This window comes from Odocoileus virginianus, chromosome 33, assembly GCF_023699985.2.
Source record: "Odocoileus virginianus isolate 20LAN1187 ecotype Illinois chromosome 33, Ovbor_1.2, whole genome shotgun sequence".
Classification (NCBI taxonomy): domain Eukaryota; kingdom Metazoa; phylum Chordata; class Mammalia; order Artiodactyla; family Cervidae; genus Odocoileus; species Odocoileus virginianus.
Genome location: NC_069706.1, coordinates 12,912,717 through 12,934,358, shown reverse-complemented (window position 1 = coordinate 12,934,358; position 21,642 = coordinate 12,912,717). Strand labels below are relative to the sequence as shown.

The following is a 21,642-nucleotide window of genomic DNA, read 5'->3' as shown; positions in this document are numbered from 1 at the left end:
GCCCCAGGGGTGCTCAGGGAGACCCCCTCTCTCCACCCAGTTAAGCCGCCAGCTTCCAGGTGGGGCTTCCTACCCTGGCTTCATAAAGCTCTAACCCACTGCTCCCTCCACTTGGAAGTGGGGCCCCCACACATGCTCTGGGCCCCACCTCCTCTCCAGGCCTCACATGGACCCATATCCTCAGGCCTACCCGCAGCTTCTTTCCAGCACCCCGAAAACCTGCCAAACCCTTTCCACCTTTTCAGAAGGACTCCTGATCTCAGCGCCCTTTGCTCCCAGTGATTCCTTCCCTTTGCAAGTCCTAGGAGCCTGCATGCATCACCCTCGCCGTCGCCCTCTGCTTCAGCTGCGGTCCCTGACCTCTGTGCCCCGAAGCCCCAGGGCCCTGTCCTCCTGCCTGGTCCCCAGCACCCTGACCATTGTTCCCTCCTGGCCCGCAGCCCCGGACTTCCTAGGTTAGTCCCCCGCCCCCTCGGCCCTGCTTCTCCCGTCTGTAAGGTGGGTTAAGTGTCGCTGTTTCTCAGCGTCCCACTGGGACTTCTTTTCTGACTCTGCGCCTTCTCCATTCCTCCCGTTTTCCCCGTTGGTTGCAGTGACCTTGCAGACACACACATCAGATCACACTCGTACCCCCTCCAGGTGCTTCAGGCCAGACTGTGGCTCCCGCTGCATGCGGCGTGGGGTGCCCGTCACGCGGCTTCACGCAGGTCCTCCCCACGCCCCCTTCAGTCTCCACTGGTAAGGTCCTGTTTCGGTTCCTCCGTCCAGACTGTGTCTCCTCGTCAGTGCTCCTCCTGCCTGGAACGCACTTCCCCGTCCCCAGGGTCTTTTACACCGTCTGCTCTCCCACCTTCAGTCTCAGGAAAGCCCGAGTGTCTCTCCCTTAGAGAAACGGTCCCTGTGTCCCAGGCTTGACCAGCCAGCACCCCACTGGAAACTCCAGAGGGCTTTTCTAACCCTCAGCACATGTGGGGCTCTGTGCCCTGTTCTGCCCTCCCAACGAATACAAGGACCTGATCTCCCATTCATCCCCAGTGGCCCAGGCGTAGAAGATGGTGTGTTTGTTCATCAATGAATGGATAGACGAATAAGTAAACAAGTGAGAGTTTCATACATTAGTGTCTATATTCACAAACAGGTGGAGGGGTGAATAAATGAACAAGCAGGAGCTAAATATATTTGTTTGTAAAGCAGTCAGCAGAGTGCTTATATGTAGTAAGCACTCAATAAGTGGTGGCTTTATTTATTTTTAATTGACTTTTCAGCTAGGAACTATGAAAAGAACCACCCCTCCCCCCCGACCCGCCACCCCCAGGCTGGTTCATGGAAGCAGTCCTTCTTGGCGATGTCATTCAGTGAACGCAGAGGCCGTTGGCAGAGGCCCTGGGAGCTGGGAACTCAAGCGGTGGCCTCTTCCCACCGTCAACTTTTTGCTCCTTGTGCTACTATCTTTATTCCTCACCTAACTCCCTGGTGCTTCCCTGCCAGTCTGTTCCTTTCCTTTCTTCTCCTCCTCGTCCAGATTGTGAGCTTCTTTTGGGAGGGGATCATCTGTCCCTTTCCACCATGCCCCAGTGCCTGACACAGAACCTGGAGCCAGTGTTTGTGAAGTGAATGAATGAGATGCACATTTCAGAAGCAGACTTTGGTGTCATCAGGAGAGTTAGTGAAAATTAATTAACTAATTTTGGTTGCTTCAGTTTTTTAAAGTTATGGTTCAGACTTTCTGATTTTACACTTGTCCCTTATGGTTGATGTATGGGTTCCTGTATAGTCTACTTTATTTTCATGTGTTTTTTTGCATGGGAAAGACCCCAGTTCTAGATGATAGTGCTATTGCATGAGCTGTTGCGGACTTGGGTGTGTGAGGCCCCCTCACTTCCAGCTCCCCACATGTGATGAGTTGCAGCTTGCTGAATCTGTACTGTGTCTCTGTAGAATCTGTGCCTCTGTAGTTCTTTTAGTCTGAACTATGATTTATCCACAGTAGCCTCATTAATTAAGCACCTACTGTGTGGTAGGCCCTGTGCTAAGATCGCTGCCATTCCTAATAGCTTTCTGAGATGGGTAAATGGGCCCCATTTGATGGATAAAGAGAAGGAAGCCCAGGGAGGCTGGGTAACTTGCCTCAGGCAAGTAAAGATTTGGGCAGGATTTGAACCCAGACCTCTGTGGCCTCAGAACTTGTGGTTTTTCCCACTTGACTTCATGGCCTCCCTCTGTGTAGATTTCAAATAAATGTTGCCATATCTGCACATCAGCCTACGTCCGGTTTGTGGAAAGTGTTTTCTTCTCTGCTTCTTTGGCCTTCATTAGAGACCGTGAGGTGAAAGGCGCTGGGTGAGCCACAGGCAGAATGAGGGGGTGACGTGGAGGAGCACAGAGTAGGCGGGCTCGTAAGTGGTGGAACCAGGATGGGACCCACTTCCTCCCTGGTGCCTGTTGAGTTTTGATGGGGCTCACAGCGCCCGCCCTCACGGTGCCGGGGACCCAGTGTGGGGGTGCGAGCCCGGTTCTGTGAGCGCTCAGCTGCTCTTCCTCTCACACTCTGCCCTTCACATCCTTTCAAGCATCGCAACCTGAGCCTGCTTCTCTGGCCTTAGTCCATTTCTTTCCTGACTGTCTCATGTCGGGTGCTGTGATGGAGGCCGGGGGAAGGCAGAGGTGGATGAAACCAGTGCCCGTCTGCCTCTCTCTCTTTTTTTAAAACATTTATCTATTTAATTGGTTGTACTAGGTCTTAGTTGTGACATTCAGGATCTAGTTCCCTGACCAGGAATCAAACCCGGGCCCCCTACGTTGGGAGTCAGGAACCTTAGCCACTGGACCACAAGGAGAGACCAACCACCGGCCCCTTTCCCTGCCTCTTACTCCATTATGTCCCCTGTCCTCTTTCCAGGGCTTGCATCTCTTTCGTGTGCTTTAGTATTCATTCTTTAGCCTTAGTACTTTATTTTTTATTCTATTTAATTTTGTTTTTGCTGCACCGCAAGGCTTGTGGGATCTTTGTGTCCTGACCAGGGATCGAACACAGACTCTCAGCAGTGGAACCATGGAGTGCTAACCACTGGACCACCAGGGAAGTCCCTAGCCTTAGTGCTTTAAAGCAAACAAACAAACAGAAACCTTTCATTGGGTGAGTACACACTGTATGAGGAACAACAGACAAGGAATCCCGGGTGCTGGGTCCCGACGCTGTGTCCAGGGTAGGTGCGTTGTCCTGGCCAAATCTGCTGTAAGGGCCCTCACCATCTGCTTCCTGGTGTTGCTGTGAGGCTCGGGGGTGGTGATGTGCATGGGCTGTCACTGCCCAGAGAGCCAGCCCTACAGAGTCAGAGTTCACTCCCCTTGTGTCCAGCCCAGGACTCTTTGTCCCCTGAATCAGCCTTCATCATGGAACTTTTAACTGAAGATGTGAATATGTATCCTGGTTCTGACTTTCTTCTCTTGAAACAAGCTGCCAACAGATGCAAAAGCTGTGCTTCTTCCCTCCCTCCATAATCTTAAATTCCTGCCAGAGTACCATGGGAGAACCCAGGCCCTACACAGATGAGTAAAGTATGGTCCCTTCCCTCACAGGGCACCTGGCCCCATTGGGAACACATGTGGGAAGAAGTCAGAGTTGAGGGAGGGCTGCACTGAGTTCAGTGCCCTGACGTCCTCTCGCAGGCTGGCACTTTATCTTGAAGACTCTGCAGGGTTTTACAGGTGAGGATGGACTGGCGAGGGTAAAACAGGGCTGTTTGTGTCCTGGGCGACTGCCCACTCTCACCTGTTGGACACCCTGGAAATAGCTGTACTGCACATGCTTCTGACAGAGCACCAAGTCCTGCAAGCACCTTATCCACCTAGTTCCTCAGATGGTTTGAGGGGAAGTACATCCAGGATCATTTTTTTTTGAAGGCAGGCAAATGTTCCTACTGACCATTATTAGGGTTGAGTGTTTTTGTAAAGGCCTCCCCAGGTGGCTCAGTGGTAAAGAACCTCCCTGCCAATGCAGGAGACACGGGACACGTGGGTTCGATCCCTGGATTGGGAAGATGCCCTGGAGAAGGAAATGGCAATCCACTCCAGTATTCTTGCCTGGAGAATCACTTGGACAGAGGAACCTGGCAGGTCCATAGGGTCGCAAAGAGTAGGGCATGACTGAACTTGCACACACTCTTTTATAAAGTTGGCTGTCTTCTTGAGAATCCAAGATAAACCCGTTCATTCTCTCTCTGGTAAAAGTGGTCATGCTGTTGAAAACCCAAACTTGATCAAATTGTATAGAATATGAAACAACTTCTCAATTCAGTATGTTCTCATGTAAATAAACAAGCAAACGCAAAGCAGCGTTGGGTGCCCTCCTGGTGTGGGTTGAAAGCCCAGATTGAGGACACAGTGGTGCAGGGCCCCAGGCTGGCGGCTGAGGGAGGAGTCAGGAGAGGCTGTGAAGGGCATCCGAAATGGGCACCGCCAAAATTCAAGCACACGTTGGCGGGTGGGGTGGAGGGCCTGGGTCCGCAGAGCTGGCAGAGGTCATTCTCAGCACACGTCAACTTCTGGTGGGAGGTGAACACACCAGGTTATCACAGAGAGACTCCTGCTTTGTCCACAACACTGTTGTATGGAGAGGTGGCCGGACTCTGAGGCTCTCGCAGACAGAGGCGTTTGCCTGTGTTAACTCCAAATGACGTGGTTTGGGACCCTTCCAGTGCGCATGGTGTCATGAAAAGAATGCAGCTTTGCTTTGTATCCCAAAACTACTTGTCATCTTCAGGACCTTGAACCCATCACTTCTTCTGAGCTTCAGTGTCCTTATCTATAAAGTCAGGATAATCCTTACAGGATTTTTCGGTACCTGGCAGAATAAGTAACCAGTAAATAGTTCCCTTTCTCGTAACTATCTGGTGGATAAGCATATAGGTAATTCCTTTAGAAACTGACTGAGAACCTGATGTTGGCTGAGGTAGCCACTGCAGAAAGCGCAGGGCTGATTGTGGGAACTGCTTTCGGAGTTTCCTGATGCTCCCCCCCACCTCACCGCCCCCTCCTAGCCATTGCTGCAATAAAATGATTGCAGCAGCTTGATAACCAGGCTTCACAAGTATCCTCAGCTTCCCCAGGGAAGGTCTGAGAAGCCGGGTGTGTCAGCACCCCCGTGCTGATTTACAGCACTCCAGCCATTCAGGGACACCTCCTTATCGCCGGAGACGTTGAAACTGGAAGTAACTCTTGCCTCCTACAAGAGGCCTTCAGACTTAGTCTCAGAAACGGCCCTTAGGAGTTGGACCGAGTATACAACAGAAAACCTAAACAATTTGTTTACAACGTCATGAACATCTGTGAAACCACTACTCAACCGGAAGAGCTAAAATACCGTTAACACATTGTAACAAGAATCTGTTGTTCCTCCAGCATCCCAAACCCCTGATTCCTGGTGGGGGAACATGGAAAGGGGGGAGCCACTTTCATAAAAGTCACGTTGATCCTCTTCTTGCTTTTTTGATGCTGTGTGCCTCTCTAGCCCTCAGACTCACTCTCGCTCTCTCCTCTTTCCTTCTCTGTCTCCTGTTCCCCCTGCCTTCCCCCAGCCCTTGAAAATCTACAAAATGATACCTTATTTAAGTGCTCATAATTTGCCTTTGCCTGAGGTTGAGCAACTCCTTTATATAATTATTGGCATTTTATGCTCCCTTTTCTGTGAAATGACTGGGTGTGCTTTTTGTGTCTTTCGCCCATTTTTCTGTTGGGTCCTCTTTTACTGGTTTGTAGGCGTTTTTATGTATTCTGGTGCTAATCCTCCATCAGTTGCACATGTTAGAAATATCTCCTCCCAGCATGTAGATTGTCTTTGCCCTCTTCAGAGTATCTTCTGCCAGACACAAGTTTTCATATTAATGTAGCCAAACTTATTGATCTTTTCTTTATGCTTAACATTTTTTTTGTATCTTCATAAATTCTTTCCTACTTCAAGCTCAGGAAGAGATATTCACTTCTATTTTCTTTTCAAGTTTTCAAAGTTTGCTTTTGACATTTAAGTGCTTCATCCATCTGGAGTTGATTTTTTGGCCTGGTGTGAGTAAGAATCCAGTTTTTTTTTCTTTTTCTTTTTTTCCGGTAGATAAACAATTTTTCTAACTTTTCCTTTTGCACGCCGTCATGCTGCCGCTGTCAGATATCAGAGTTTCACAGATGCCTAGCTCTGTTTCTAGGCTCTCCGGTACCACGGGCCAGTTTGTTTATCTCTGTACCATTATGGCACTGTCTTAAGTACTACAGGTTTACAATAAGCTTTTTAGCTAGCTAGGGAAGTCTCCCTTTCTTATTCTTCTTCAGAAATGTTTGGGCTATTATTGGCCCATTTGTCTTCCACTTAAAATTTGGAATCAGACCTTTCAAATTCCACAGAACGATTGAGATGTAATTTATATACCATGAAATACACATACGCTGTTCTATTGGCCAGGTCTTTGTTTTAACAAACGCACACCATCATGTAACCTCCACCACAGTCAAGACTCAAAGGGCAGTCCCATCACTCCAGAGTTCCCTCACCTCCCGGGGGTTGACCTCACCCCCCTAGTCCCTGGCTGCTGCTGCTCAGCGTTCTGCTGAGATTTTTCTTAATCTCTTAAAAATTTTTTTCAATGTTTTTATTAAAATGGAATTTTAAAAATTGGAATCGCATCACATCTATAGATCAATTTAGGAGGGTCTCTATGTCTTAGGTTAAGTCTTCTTGTGAACATAATGTAGCTCTTGACCTAGTTGGAGAGACTTTTTCCTTGATAGTAGTGGAAGGGTCTACATTTTTAGGAAAAAACAAAGAAAAAAATCTAAACATTGTAAGTAATTCTTTAAAAGTCCTCTTCAGGGAAGCATTTTATGAGATAATCCTCAATCTAAAGGGACACATAAATACACAAAGATATGTCAGACTTGTGGCAATGTTATATTTTTTTAAAAGCTCATATGTTGGTTCCAAACCAGCTTTGTCGCTTGCTCTGCAAGACTGTAAGCAGGCGTGCTTGGCTCCCTGATATTCAGTCTCTTTATCTGTGTGATGACTAGAACGTCTCTTCCCTGTGGGGTGGTTGTAAAGATTAAATGCTTCGAGACAGGGCGCCCGGCTCAGCGGAGCTGTGGGTGGGTGAAGTCTGCGGGAGAGGAGGTGCTCTTGTTCACCCACAGGGAGCTGGGGAGGGCCCTCACCGTGTCTGGTTTTGCAGTGGCTTCAACAGAGTGGCATGGCCGAAAGATGGCCTTGAATCATTTCCCTGACAAATTTGGAAAAGGTTAGTGTTACCAAGCCGCCTGCTCCACGCCGCTTCTGACAGGCGAGCTGGAATCACTGAAGGACGCAGCTGACAGCCAATTCATTTTGCTGATTCATCCATTAGAGGGGTGGCTCTGCGCCAGAGCTGGCTTCCAGATTAAAGGCCGAGAGCTGCAAAGCTGCTGGGACTTGAAGGAATGCTGGTAAATTATTGCCATGTGAAGGCCAGCAGTGAAAAGGGGATTGTTATTTGTTTCCCCCTTTAAGCGCTCCTCGTTCCAAATGTGCTCAGATAAATTCCCCATCATGGTCAGGGAGCTTTTGAAACATTTGTCCATGGGGCTGGGACCTAAATTACTGGAAACAGTCGGATGCTGTTAAGTAGATCATCTTGGCTCCTTTATGACCTTATCATCACCTTTGCTTTCATGGTGAATGTTGACTCAGGCCTCCTCTTTGACTCGGTAGTCCAAACTAAACTCGAGAGAGGCATTGTGGCAGATGTCTTCCCTTGGGGACACGCTTCAAAATAAACCTGCCTGAGTAAGGAGTGAAACCTAAAGAGGAAAATCCAGCAGATGCTCACTTGCCAACGACCGGTACAGAATAAGCATGTAGAATCTGTGGGTTCACAGCGTCCATCGCACTGAGAGGTGAACCTGTTGTGTAGTAGGTAGTCTCAGGCTTACATAACTCTGCATAAAGCCTGCCTATGAGAAGGTGGGCTCGAGAGGTAGAGACTGTCTCTTGTTCTGCCAGATATCTAGCATGGTCCCTGGGACGGACAGGCACTTAGTGAGCAATTGCTGGGCAGAGGCATGGATGGATGATGTTGGTTGGATGTACAGATTGTGGGGCAGTTAGATGAATGAGCTGAGAAAGTCAGAAGTGCAGTCCCTTGGAAGCTAGAAAAGTAACTGTCCTGAGGAATAGGATTTTCAGCAAAGGATCCTGTTTCTGCAGTTCTCTGATCTGAGTGACTGGTCGATAGCATATCTGCAGAACTGATTGCTTTCTGTTTATCTCCTTGTGAGTGAGTCAGAGCACGCTGTTTTGAGCTCACATTTCATTAACTCACTCTACTTCCTTGGGACAGTATGAAAGTTCTTTAATACCTTTAGGGTTTGTCTCCCCCCACCCTATCCCTCTTTAATTCTAGAGTGAATATTTGAAAAGGAAAGCAAACTTCTTAAGAAAAAAAGATACTTGAAATAGTGGGAGTCTTTCCTTATTTTTCTTTCTGTGTTTTATTTTGCTTTTGCTCTTCAGATGGCCAAGCCTTTAAGGCATGACACTCTATAAACCACTGTTGTGCTGAGGAGTTTGGGGCAAGTCTGGTCTGCTTGGAGTGAAGCTGGTCATGTCAGATATGCGGGGGTATCTGCGTCTCATCTAGGTGTCTGTCCCTGCGGCTCAAGGTCCCTGGAGTACGGGAGTCCCTTGTCCAGGTCTGGTGTGTTCGTCATCACTTGCTACATTCATTCACATAATATTTACTGGGGACCACTCTGTACGTGGCTCAGACAGTGAGGAATCCGCCTGCAACTCAGGAGACCCGAGTTCAACCCCTCGGTCAGGAAGATTCCCTGGAGGAGGGCATGGCAACCCACTCCAGTCTTTTTGCCTGGAGAGTCCCCATGGACAGAGGAGCCTGGTGGGCTACGGTCCATGGTGTCACAAAGCATCGGACACTGCTGAGCGACTAACACTCACTTCCTTTACTCTGTACCAAGAAGTTGCTGAAAGTGGGTACACAGAGTCAGACATCATGGTGCTTTTCCAGTGGCACAGGTCCCAGGTCTGCTCCCGCAGCCCCCCGCCAGCAGGGCCCAGCCCTTACTGTCTTGCTGCTAGTGGGGGTAATAACCAGTGGGCAGGAAGTGTGTGCTCACACTACCGAAACAGAGCAGCACAAGGGGCCTCTCCACATGGTTTTTGTGGGTCCTCACTCCCAGGCCACTCCCGTGTTCCAGCCCCCAGCCTCCAAGAAGGAGGCAGGAAGACGGTCCTGGCCTTATCACCCATTAACACCGAAAAGGGAACAAGCTCTGGCTCTCAAGAACTCTTGCCAGAAAGCACATCACAGAGAATTAGCAGGCTTTAAGAAGAGAAAGAGAAGAGGCAGGTCTCAACTATGGTGGGACTATCTTGAATCTGCAGAGTCCAAAGTGAAGTGCAGAACTTCAAGCAGGGCCCTGGCCGTAGGGTCCAAGCAGCCTGGTTTTCCTCCCTGCCACTGGTGCAGTGTGGCCTGCGGCAGCCTCCGCCTCAGTGCCCCAGCTTGCTTACATTCATCAGAGGTGATTTCTCGCTTGCAAGTGTCCTGTGAAGGTTAGACGTCACGTATGCAGAGCACCAGGCACAGGCATACCGTAGACCTACAGGGATCAGCACTGCTGTCCATACTGCCTTTCTTGTCATCTTTATTTTCACAACGGTTTTCCTTGGCGGTTTGGTTTTGTTTTTCATTTTCTTACTCTGAAAATGAGCACTTTTCAAGCAGTAATGTTACCTGCAGATATTCTGAAAATTAATGTCTTGTTTACATCCTTCTGGTTCTTTATAGTTTACAGAGCACTGTAAGGGAGGCTGGGGAGCAGGACTCTGTTTTCTCCAGGTGAGAAGACTCACATGGGGAGAGCCGTGGGATGTTCCCAAGGCCACCTGGCTTCTCAGTGGCAGACCTCACCTCAGGGTTCCTTTGATGACCTCAAGCCACTTTTCCGACGTCCTGAGGCCAGGCCAGACCCTTTGTTAAGGATTTTTTCTTTTCCTTGTAGCTGTCAATACCAGCAAGTATGCAGAGAGCTATCGCATCCAGACCTATGCTGACTATGTCGGGAAAAAACGTGAGGAGAAGCAGATGAAGAGAAAGTGGACAGAAGATGGTTGGAAGGACGTTGAGCCAAAGCGGCTAAACACGCAGTGCGTCTCCTATGGTTTGCAGAATCACCATTATGCCAACAGGTAAGAGTTCTTGGCTATCGATTTGAACAGCTTTGTGTCGTCCCAGCAAAGTTCTTATTTGTTTCTCATGGAACTAAGAGTAGTAAATCTGACTTGTGAGAAAGACTTTTTTCTGACTTTTCACATAATATCAGAAGTTACTACTTCCTTAATTCCTTCTGTGCTGTATAGACCACTTCGGCTAACACCCACAAAACCCCAGTGAGGCAGAAAAGGGGATACATCTTATTCCCATCTTAGGGGTGAAGAAACAGGGGCTCCGTGACTCGCCCTCCACTCAGTGAGTGAGCCGGGGTCAGAGCTGAGCTCTCCCACGTCGGACCTCTTCCTCTCCCCAGGCTGCCCCGTCGCTTCTGGCTGAGCTGCTGAGCCCCTTCCATGTCCCACATAGACACTGAGCTCTCCTTCCACACGCCCGCTGTGGAAGGAGAGCTTGACACACACTTCTGTTACTTACCTGTAATCCTATAGTACTTTCAGAAGATGAACACTGGCCACATTTTAGGATCTTTGTGAAACTCTAAAACATAAATACCGTAGAAATTGGTGGTGGGAGAGGAAGGCGGGGGTTCAGTATAGAAAATTATATAAAGATGAAAAAAGTGTGAATCAGCAAAGAAAAAATTAGCCATAATCCCACCTCCCAGAAGCAGTCGCTGTTAATATTTTGGATTGCCTTCCATACTTGTAAAACGGTTTTTAGAGGTTTTTTAAATTGAGGTATAATTAACATATGACAAAATGTGCAAATCTAAAATACTTATTAGTTCAAAGAGTTCTAATAGTTATATATACCTGTGTGACCACCACTCAAAGCAAGATGTTAGAACATTTCTATCTCCCACCTCAAATTTTCATTGTGTCCCTCTTCAAGCACCTCCAAGCCCCCCTATCCTAAGCAGCTGTTCCAAATTTCTATCACTGTGGATTAATTTTGATTATTCTTGGTATTTATAAAAATGTCATCCCTCAGTGCTGTGGTCGGCTTCTTTTACTTAGCGTCTTTCTGAAACTCCCGCTTAGTGCTGTGTGTATTGAGAGCTCGTTTTCAGTCGCGTTTCATTGTATGAATATGCATTGTTTGCCTTTTCATCTCTTGGTGGACATTTGGATTGTTTCCAGGTGGGACTGTTATAAATCAGGCTACTGTGAACATTTCAGTAAAATGGTTTTTTGTGGGTATGTGTTTTCATTTCTGTTGAGTAAATATCTAAGGTGAGAATTGTTGGTTCTTAGGATATGTATGTGTTAAGTTTTACAGGAGCTGCCAAATGGTTGTCCAGAGTGGATGTTCCATTTTATACTCCCATTGCTGGAACATTATGTGAATGTTCCAGTTGCTCCAGATCCTTGGCAACACTTTGAACTATCAGTCTTTTTTAGCCATTCTAGAATATATGATGTGGTATTGCATTGTGATTTTAGTTTGCATTTCTCTGGTTAACCGCGTTTTTGTGTGCTTCCTAACCATTCAGATACCTTCTGTGTGAGGTGATATTTACACCTCTTGCCTCTTTTTACTGTAGATTTGTAGGAGTTCTTTTATATGTTCTGGATCCACATCTTCTGTCAAATATTTCTGCTGCAAGTACATTTTATTTGAGTCTGGGGTAGTGTGTTCATTTTTTTAGTGATGTATTTTGATGAGCTGATATTTTTAATGCTGATGAAGTCCTGTTAATAATTTTTTTTAATGGTTGGTGGATTTTTCCTTGTCCCTAAACTCTGCCTACCTAAGGTTGCAATAATTTTCTAGAAACCTGTCTTCTAGGAGGTTTATAGTTTTAGCTTTTACATTTAACCCTGAGCCATTTCAAATGAATTTTGTATGAGATAAGAGTCAGGGTTTGTTTTTTTCTATATGGACATCTAGTTGTTCTGGCAACATTTGTTAAAAAGACTTTTCTTCCCTTTTAAATTGACTTGGCACTTTTGTCAAAAATAAATTGACCATGTATGTCTAGGTCTATTTCTGGACCCTTCTGTTCCACTCATTTTTATACCTGTTCTTATGCCAATACCGGAGAAGGCAATGGCAACCCACTCCAGTACTCTTGCCTGGAAAATCCCATGGGCAGAGGAGCCTGGTGGGCTGCAGTCCATGGGGTCTCGAAGAGTCGGACACGACTGAGCGTCTTCACTTTCACTTTTCGCTTTCATGCACTGGAGAAGGAAATGGCAACCCACTCCAGTATTCTTGCCTGGAGAATCCCAGGGACAGTGGAGCCTGGTGGGCTGCTGTCTAAGGGGTCACACAGAGTCGGACATGACTGAAGTGACTTAGCAGCAATAGCAGCAGCATGCCAATACCACACTTTCTTATTTCTGACTTTATAGTAAGCTTTCCTGATAACTCAGTTGATAAAGAATCCGCCTGCAATGCAGGAGACCCCGCTTCAATTCCTGGGTCAGGAAGATCCTCTGGAGAAGGGATGGACTACCCACTCCATTATTCTTGGGCTTCCCTTGTGGTTCAGCTGCTAAAGAATCTGCCTGCAATGTGAAAGACTTGGGTTCGATCCCTGGGTTAGGTAGATCCCTGGAGAAGGGAAAGGCTTCCCACTCCAGTATTCTGGCCTGGAGAATTCCATGGACTATATATAGTCCATGGCTTTGCAAAGAGTTGGACATGACTGAGCAACTTTCACTTTCAAAATCAGGTAGCATAAACCCGCCAACAGTTGTTCTTCTTTTTTGTATTGTTTTGGCTATTCTAGATCCTTTGTATTCCACAAAAAAGAATGTTTTAAAAAATTTTGTCTGTGCTGGGTCTTTGTTGGGGCATGCAGGCTTTCTCTAGTTGCAGGGTATGGGCTTCTCTTGTAGAGCATGTGCTCTAGAGCATGTGGGCTCAGTAGTTATGTTCATTTTTCCCTAAATATTTATATTATTTATGTGATCATAAGTAGAATTGTTTGTTTCATTTTCAAATTGTTTGCTGCTTCTATATGGATATGTAATTAATTCTTCATTATATATATTGAAGTCTATATACCAGTTCAGTTCAGTCGCTCAGTTGTGTCTGACTCTTTGTGACCCCATGAACCACAGCACGCCAGGCCTCCCTGTCCATCACCAACTCCCAGAGTCCACCCAAGCCCATGTCCATTGAGTCAGTGATGCCATCCAACCATCCTCATCCTCTGTCGTCCCCTTCTGTTCCCGCCCTCAATCTTTCCCAGTATCAGCGTCTTTTCAAATGAATCAGCTCTCTGCATCAGGTGGCCAAAGTATTGGAGTTTCAACTTCAACATCAGTCCCTCCAAGTCTATATATATATATTGATCTTACATCCCTTCAGCCTTTTAAAATTTGCGTATTCTGATAGGTTGGGTTTTTTCCTAATACTCTGCAGGGTTTTTCATTTGTGCAATCATGTTGGCTTACTAATAACACTTTTATCTCTTTTCTAATCTCTGTATCTTTTATTTCTTTTTCTTGCTTTATTGCACCAACTAGCACCTTTAGTGCTAGTGGGAAGAGTAGATATCCTTTCCTTGCTTACAGTATTAGTAAAGGGAAATTAGTTCAGTGTTTCCCCTTGAACTATGATTGTTAGGTTGTTCATAAAAGTCTTTTTTCAGGTTGAGAAAGTTCCCCTCCATTTCCAGTTTGCTAAGACTCTTGTATCATTAATAGTTGTTGGATATCTTCAGATACTCTTTCTGTATCCTTTTGCCTCTTTAATTTTTTTACATTTAATTTTATTTGTTTATTTATTTTGACTGCACTGGGTCTTTGTTGCTGCATGCAGGCTTTTTCTCTAGTTGCAGTGAGCGAGGGCTGCTGTGATGTGCAGGCTTCTCATTGCGGCGGCTTCTGTCGTTGCGGAGCACAGCCTGTAGAGCTTGAGGGCTCAGTAGTCGTGGCTCATGGGCTCTAGCGCTCGGGCTCAGTAGTCATGGCACACAGGCTTAGTTGCTCTATGGTTTGTGGAATTTTCCTGGACGGGGTGAAGCCCATGTACCGTACATTGGCAGGTGGATTTTTACCACTGTACCTCCAGGGAAGTCCTATCTTTCAAAACTGTCATATGGTTTTGCCCTTTGTTAATATTTTGAATGACATTGGTTGGCTTTTGAATGCTTAATCAGATTTGCATTCCTGAGAGAAATCCAACTGGGTCATGGATTGGGTCCATTGGTCATGGACCCAATATATGCGCTGGGTTATAATGTATCAACACTCCTTTTTACATGTTGCCAGATTTTAATATATTGTTAATTATTTCTATATCTTTGTTCATGAGGTTCATTAGGTTGTAGTTTGCTCTTTTTTTGTATCTTCATCAAGTTTTGGTATCAGGATTATGCTGACTTCATATAGTTAAGAAGTTCCTCTTCTGTTATTTGGTGACAGTGTGTGTATGATTTGAGGGGAAGGGGGCGTTGGTTAAATTATTGGTCAAGTTTACCTTGTAGTTCAGTCGGTAAAGAATCTGCCTGCAGTGCAGGAGACCTGGGTTCGATCCCTGGGTTGGGAACATCCCCTGGAGAAGGGAATGGCAACCCACTCTAGTATCCTTGCCTGGAAAATCTCATGGACAGAGGAACCTGGTGGGCTGCAATCCATGGTGTCACAAAGAGTTGGGCACGACTGAGTGACTAACACTTACTTACACCAGTGAAGACATCTGGTCATAAGGGTTTCTTGTGAAATGGTTTCTGATGGTGACCTGAATTTCTTTAATAGATACGAGTCTATTATTTCTTATATCACTGTATGAATTTGTGCTTTCCAAGGAATATTCTGTTTTATTTAAGTTGTCAAATTTATTAGCATAAAATTATTAGCTGAGAATATTCCCTTATAATTTCAGTATCTGTAGGATCTATAATTACATCCTGTTAAAAACTTCTAATATTAGTAATTTGTGTTCTCTCTTTTTTTCCTTGCTAGGTGTTAATTCTCAGCACCAGCATTTATCTAATATTGCATTTTTGTCCTCTTTTTTCATTTCTTTATACTCTTATTATCATTTCTTCTGCTTATTTTGAATTTAATAGTTATTCTTTGGATTCTTTGGATTTCATATGTTCTCCCATTGTAAGGTAGGAACTTAACTCATTGAAGTTATGTTTCTTCTTTTCTGTAGAAGTATTTAAAGCTGTGAATTTTCCTTTAGTTTTTGTTAGCTGCATTCCACATATTTTGACATGTTGTCTTTTCACTATCATCTATTACAAATATTTTCTAACTTCTCTTGTGCTTTCTTCCTTAACACATAAGTTATTTACTTCTTTGATAATTATTGAGATTTGTTTTATGGCTTGACATGTGTTCTGTCTTGGTGCATGTTCTGTGTGTACTCGGGTGAGTGTGATATTCCATTAATATCATTTTAAGTTACATTGGTTCATGGTTTTGCTCAACTCTTCTATATCTTTACTGATTGTGAGTTAAGTTTTTTTAATTGTTGTAGTTGGGTTTTTTTTGGGGGGTGGGTGGGAGGGTTGTCTACTTTTTCTTTGAGCTACTGAGAGTGGTATTGAAATCGCCAACTGTGGTTGTAGGTTTATTTCTCCATTTAATTTTATCAATTTTTTCTTCATGTATTTTGAATCTCTTTTGATAAATGGATGCCTGTCTTATAGATTGTTATATCTTCTTAACGAATTTCCCATTTTATCATTGTGGAATATTTCTTCTTGGTTCTAGAAATAACTTTTTTGATGTTTATCTGCTATTAATATAGCCACTCTTGTTTCTTATGCTATATGTTTGCCTTTTACTGTCAACTTATTTGTCTTTATAATTAAGTAGGTTTCTTATAAACAGCTTATGGTTGAATCTTGCTTTTTGATCCATCTGGCAATCCCTGCCTAATTTATTCTTAATCCAATTAATGATGCAGATGAACCTGTCTTCTACCTTGGTGTTTCTTTCTTATTTGTCTTGATTGTTCTATGTCCTTCTGTACTTCTTTTCTGTCTCTTTTTGGATGAATTGTGTGTTCTTTAGTATTTACTGATACTATAGCCCTCCATTTTTATCTTCCCTGTCAACTTTTTGCGTATATTTCTTGTCATTGCTCCAGAGTAATGGTTGGCAAACTGTATGTGGACTGTAGCCCGCCACGCTCCTCTGTCCATGGGATTCTGCAGGCAAGAATACTGGAGTGGGCTGCCATTTCCTTCCACATCTGGCTGACATGTTTTTATAAAGTTTTATTGGAACACAGCCATGCCTATTAATTTACATTTTGCCTCTGATTGCTTTGTATTACAATGACAGATTTGAGTAGTTATGACAGAGACCGTGTAGCCCACACAACTCAAAATGTTTATTCTCTGTTCCTTTACAGAAAAGTTTGCTGACCCTGCTCTAGAGCTAACTGCCCAGTATGGTAGCCACTGACCACACATGGCTAAAATGAGTCCTTCAGATATGGCTAGTCCACACTGAGATGGTACACATTTAAAACATGCATGGTTTTGAATGATTGATGACATGTTGAAAGGATAACATTTTTTATATATTGGGCTAAATAAAAATATTGAAATTCATTTTATTTGTTTATTTTTTAATGGTGGCTCCTAGAAAATTTGAAATTGCGTATCTGGCCATAATATATTTCTGTTGGCCAGGCACTCCTCTGAGATTACAGTACGCCTCTTTCATGAATCACATTTTATCTTCAAGTGAAGGTTACATTGCTTCATGAACAGTGTAAGATGATTACAAGAGTGTATTTCCATCTGCCTCCCTTATCCTTTGTGAACTTTTGTCTCATATTTTACTTCTACATTCTGTAAACTTGATTATGTTGTTGCTGTTGTTCCTTTTCTCTTTTTCTTTAAAACAGTTAATACTCTTAAAAAAAATAAGGGACTAAAGTCTGGGGAGAATAGCATAAGTATAAACAGAAATTCGGGCATAATTAGGAAAGTCCAGTTAAGATTGTCAGAGCCCTTACGGTAGGCTTTGTGACTCGCTTCTGTTGGCTTTAGAGAATTGACCTGAGACCTTGGGAGACGCCTCATGACTGCTGAGCTTCCAGGGCTGGCTGTCAGCACTTTCCCTGGAGGTGGTGGTCCATTTCTTCTTCTGTTTGCACTGATGTTGTGGTGGAAGTCTTTTCTTTTCTGTAATAGATTCAGAATGTTCACGGAGTTTATAGTTGATAACTGGACAAAAGATAGGGCTTCGGTTCTGGGAAACTGTACTGGATTTGCTTGAGAAGGGGAAAAGGAGATTTGGTTTGGTGGCAAGAGATCTGAGTGAGTAAGTACAGGTTGGATAGCGTTTGAAGAATCCTCCTTTGCAGTGGATGCTAAAACATCTAAGGTCTCACTAATAGAAGTAGACACTGATGTCTGAAATAGTCTTAAAAAAACAGATGCTCTTTCCCTTCTCATTTTACTAAGGATGTTCTGTGATTAAAGAAAATGGTTTTCCAAAGCCACTTTGCCCTTACAGAGGTTTGGTTCATCATGTCTGTGGGTTATTTGCTCTTTTTGGCTCATTTCAACTATTAGGAAACAACCCTTTGGCTTGTCTTCCTTCTCGCCTTTCTGTGAGACTGAATTTCAGCCTTCCTTGAAAATGTAGTTGTTGTTCTTGTTCAGTTGCTCAGCTGTGTCTGACTCTTTGCTAACCCCATGGACTGCGGCACACCAGGCTTCCCTGTCCTTCACCAACTCCCGGAGTTTGCCCAAACTCATGTTCATTGAGTCGATGATGCCATCCAACCATCTCATCCTCGGTAGCTCCTGGGAATTCCTCCTTATGTAGGAAATGCTAAAGCATACATCAAAACTGTGGTTTTCAGATTTCATATAATTTTCATCTGAAGTTAGTTGTTTCTGCAAGTAATTGAACGTGCATGTTTCATTAGGAAATGGAGGGAAAGCTCTTTAGAGACACAGAAGATTCAGATGAAGCAGACTGGGTCCCAGGACCCATTGCTCTGTCAGACTGCTTACATGTTTCTTCATAAATGAGTCTGTGGAGCAAGTGTTCTGTCTCCTCCGACTGGAAAAAAAAGCCACAGGGACAGTAGAGCCCACGGCGTGGAAAGGACGCTGACGACAGGCCGCTGGGCACGGAGGCCTCCGGCTCGCACTCTGCTGGCACCTTGGGAAAGACCGCACTCGTCCTTCCCTTCGGTGAGTGCCAGCGCCAGCCCAGTGTCTGTCTCTGTTTTCTCATCGTAAGTGGGGCATCTTGTTGGAAAGAAGGCCAGAGTCCCTTCTGGATCTTAAATGCCACGTGTTTTTACATTGTGCCCAGTGTAGGTAGGGCATGAAGAGGAAACTGACACAAACTCTCAACACCCTTGGAGAATCTCCTCAAATGGCAGGTAGCTTCTTCTCAACCCAAAGAGTTAGGTTTTTGAAAATCCCTGCAGGAGGAGAACGTTTGGTTAAGAGGTATATAATAAAAATAAGGTTGGGTGAACCAGTATCTTCAATGAGCCTATGAAATCTACCACGCTGAAATGTATAAATGTGACTTCCCTGGTGGCCAGACCATAGAGTCCACCTGCAGTGCAAGAGACCTGGGATCGAGCTCTGGGTTGGGAAGACCCCCTGGAGGAGGGAATGGCAGCGCGCTCTGGAGAAGCCCCTGGACAGAGGAGCCTGGCGGGCTAGAGTCCACGGGGTTGCAGAGCCAGACGTGGCTGAGTGGCTTGGCACAGCAGCACACGCTGAAACAATAAAGACAGGCACCAGACAGAAAAGAGACTGTTGACCCTTCCACTGGGCACTGCCTGTTTTCGGATTCCCGCCGACCATCTATGTACTGGAATTGCTTTGGTGCTCCTTCCCCCAGTGATTTCAAGAAGACGGTTAGACAGCACTTGCCCGGAGCAGAAGAAGCTTGTACTCAGCACTTTCGTCCTCTGTGCCTTGGTCCTCTCTTTGCACATTTGTTGCTTTCCAACTTCTCTGACAGAGCGGTTGCCTCTCACTTCCAGACCCCACCCCTGCCACCCCAGCCCCATGCTGCATGCTGAGTCCCTTCAGTCGTGTCTAACTCTTCGCGACCCCATGTAGTGTAGCCTGCCAGGCTCTTCTGTCCATGGGATCCTCCAGGCAAGAATACTGGAGTGGGCTGCTATGCCCTCTTCTAGGGGATCTTCCCGACCCAGGGATTGAACCCGTGTCTCCTGTGTCTCCTGCATTGGCAGGCGGGTTCTTTACCACCGATGCCACCTGGGAAGCCCACCCCCCCCCCACCCCCCATCTCAGAATGAATCTTTGCAGCTGAGCCCCACCCCTTTTACCCTGGAGGCCACTTACTCCCTCTCAGTGTTGACTTTCTCTTGTTTATTTTCTCTTGCTCCTGGTTCCACTGCAGAAACCTCCATTTAGCTTTGCTGCTTCTGTTCCTGGTTTTCAGCTGCCTTTTCCTGGGGAAATTTCCTATTTTTTTGTTCTTGGTTCAGTAGCTTAGGAACAGACTTTACAGGTGTGTCTTTATATTATCCAAATGACAATGACACAATTTATATTTCCTTTTGGATAGACCCTTAACTTCTGGAAAAGACTATAAAAGTTATCAAGTCTAGCTACCTTAATATCTTTCTTGTATTTAGGCAGACTAAATGTTGGAAAATTCACTGTAGAACTTGTAAGTTACATATATTTTAGCAGAAAAAGTGTTTCCCGTGACACTTTTTAAACCATTGGAGTGATAAATGCGCATAATTTTTTAAAATTTGCATGGTACAGGAGAATATAAAGTGAAGGGAGGAAATCTTGGCTCCACACTCCCAGTTCTTTTTCCCAGTGGCAGCTACTATTATCATTTTCTTCATTTTCTATTATCACTGTACTTTTAAATTATACCTCTGTTTCTCGTCTTACACACTTTGACCAATATATCTTGATCACTTCTAAAAAAGATTTAGAAACTTAACACTTGTATATTACGTTCTGTTTCCCTTCTCACTTTGGAGAGTGATGTTATTTATTTTTACTGCTTTCATGTATCTGTCCTTTTGTGCTTTCTTGAGAATCTTGATTCCAAGAGATGGCAGTAGGTATACAGCATCTATAATCTGTGAGTTGCTTCAGTCATGTCTGACTCTTTGCAACCCTATGGACTGTAGCACCCCAGGCTCCTCTGTCCATGAGATTCTTCAGGCAAGAATACTGGAGTGAGTTGCTATGCTCTCCTCCAGGGGATCTTCCCAACGAAGGATCAAACCCATGTCTCTTAATGTTTCATGCATTGGCAGGGGAGTTCTTTACCACTAGTGCTGCCTGGGAAGCCTGTATACATCATCTATAATATGATTGTGTAAATGCAGTATTCTGAAGAGAAAAAGTAGCATAATGGGGCCCACAGAGGAGAAAATTGATTCCTAAGCCATTAAAGCTTTGTTCCCCAAAGATAGTTTTCTAAATATCCCAGTCTTTCATGTGTAGTTTTTTTTTTTTTTTTTAAGGGAAGTAATCTTTTCCTGGAGGGATTTTTTTTTTCTTTTTGCATATATATGTATTAATAGTGTATGGTTAGTAAACTCTATAGAAATGTCTCTATTTCACTTTCATAATTGGTAGTATTGCTTGAATATAGAATTCCAGATCCAAAAGTTTATCCTTTCAGAACTTAAAATACATTGCTTTCACCACTATAATCATTAATTTACTTCCCTGCTTTCCTTCAGGGCAAGTGCCGTGCTTTTTATGTCTTGATTTTGCTAGCACATAACCTAGAATCTGACCCAGTGGATATACTCAGATGTTTGGTGAATAAATGAATGAATAAATTCCTGAATGCCAGTATCCCCAGTGCCTGCTCTGAGCTAGGACTCTTCATATTTTCATTCCTGCGATGCTCATGGCAGCTCTGTGGGGTGGCGGCGGGGAGGTTATCCCCATTTCACGGAGGCCCAGGGAGATTAAACAATTCTTGACAAAGAACTTGGCCTGAAACCAGGTCAGGTACAGAGCCCTGTGCTTTCCACTATCCATCAGACCCCCTGTACATTTTCCCAGGTCTGGTTTGCCGCTTTATCCTCAAAGGAAGAAGATACTGAAACAGACTGCACCTAGCTACATGCCACATAGAGGACTGTTGTCTTTTTCATTTATTTTTTTGCTCATTTGGCTGCATCAAGTCTTCGTTGCAGCACGTGGCGTCTTCAGACACTCAGCATCTTCTCTTGCAGCACTTGGGCTTCTCTCTGGTTGTGGCACAGGGGGGCTCAGTCCTTGGAGCATGGAGGCTTAGTTGCCCAGCTGCACGTGGGATCCCAGTTCCCCAACCAGGGGTCAAACCCACATCCCCTGCGTTAGAAGGCAGATTCTTTTTTTAGATTTATGTTTTTATTTTTTTTTCTTTGAATTAACTTATTTATTTTAATTGGAGGCTAATTACTTTACAATATTGTGATTTTTGCCATACATTGACATGAATCAGCCATGGGTGCACATGTGTCCCACCCGTCCTGACCTCCCCTC

General features: G+C 44.8%; 1 protein-coding gene across 4 annotated transcripts in view; it reads left to right on the top strand.

Moving 5' to 3' along the window:
- The window catches only part of PARN (poly(A)-specific ribonuclease), a 178,776-nt gene that overhangs the window by 116,811 nt on the left and 40,323 nt on the right, over positions 1–21,642 (top strand). For 3 of the 4 annotated variants that reach the window (XM_070460860.1, XM_070460861.1, XM_070460863.1), the window contains one exon: positions 10,042–10,228. In XM_070460860.1, the coding sequence (XP_070316961.1) occupies positions 10,042–10,228 (187 nt within the window). Of the gene's footprint in view, positions 1–10,041; positions 10,229–16,532; positions 16,735–21,642 lie in introns of those variants that run through there. The other variant, XM_070460862.1, reaches the window with a different exon arrangement.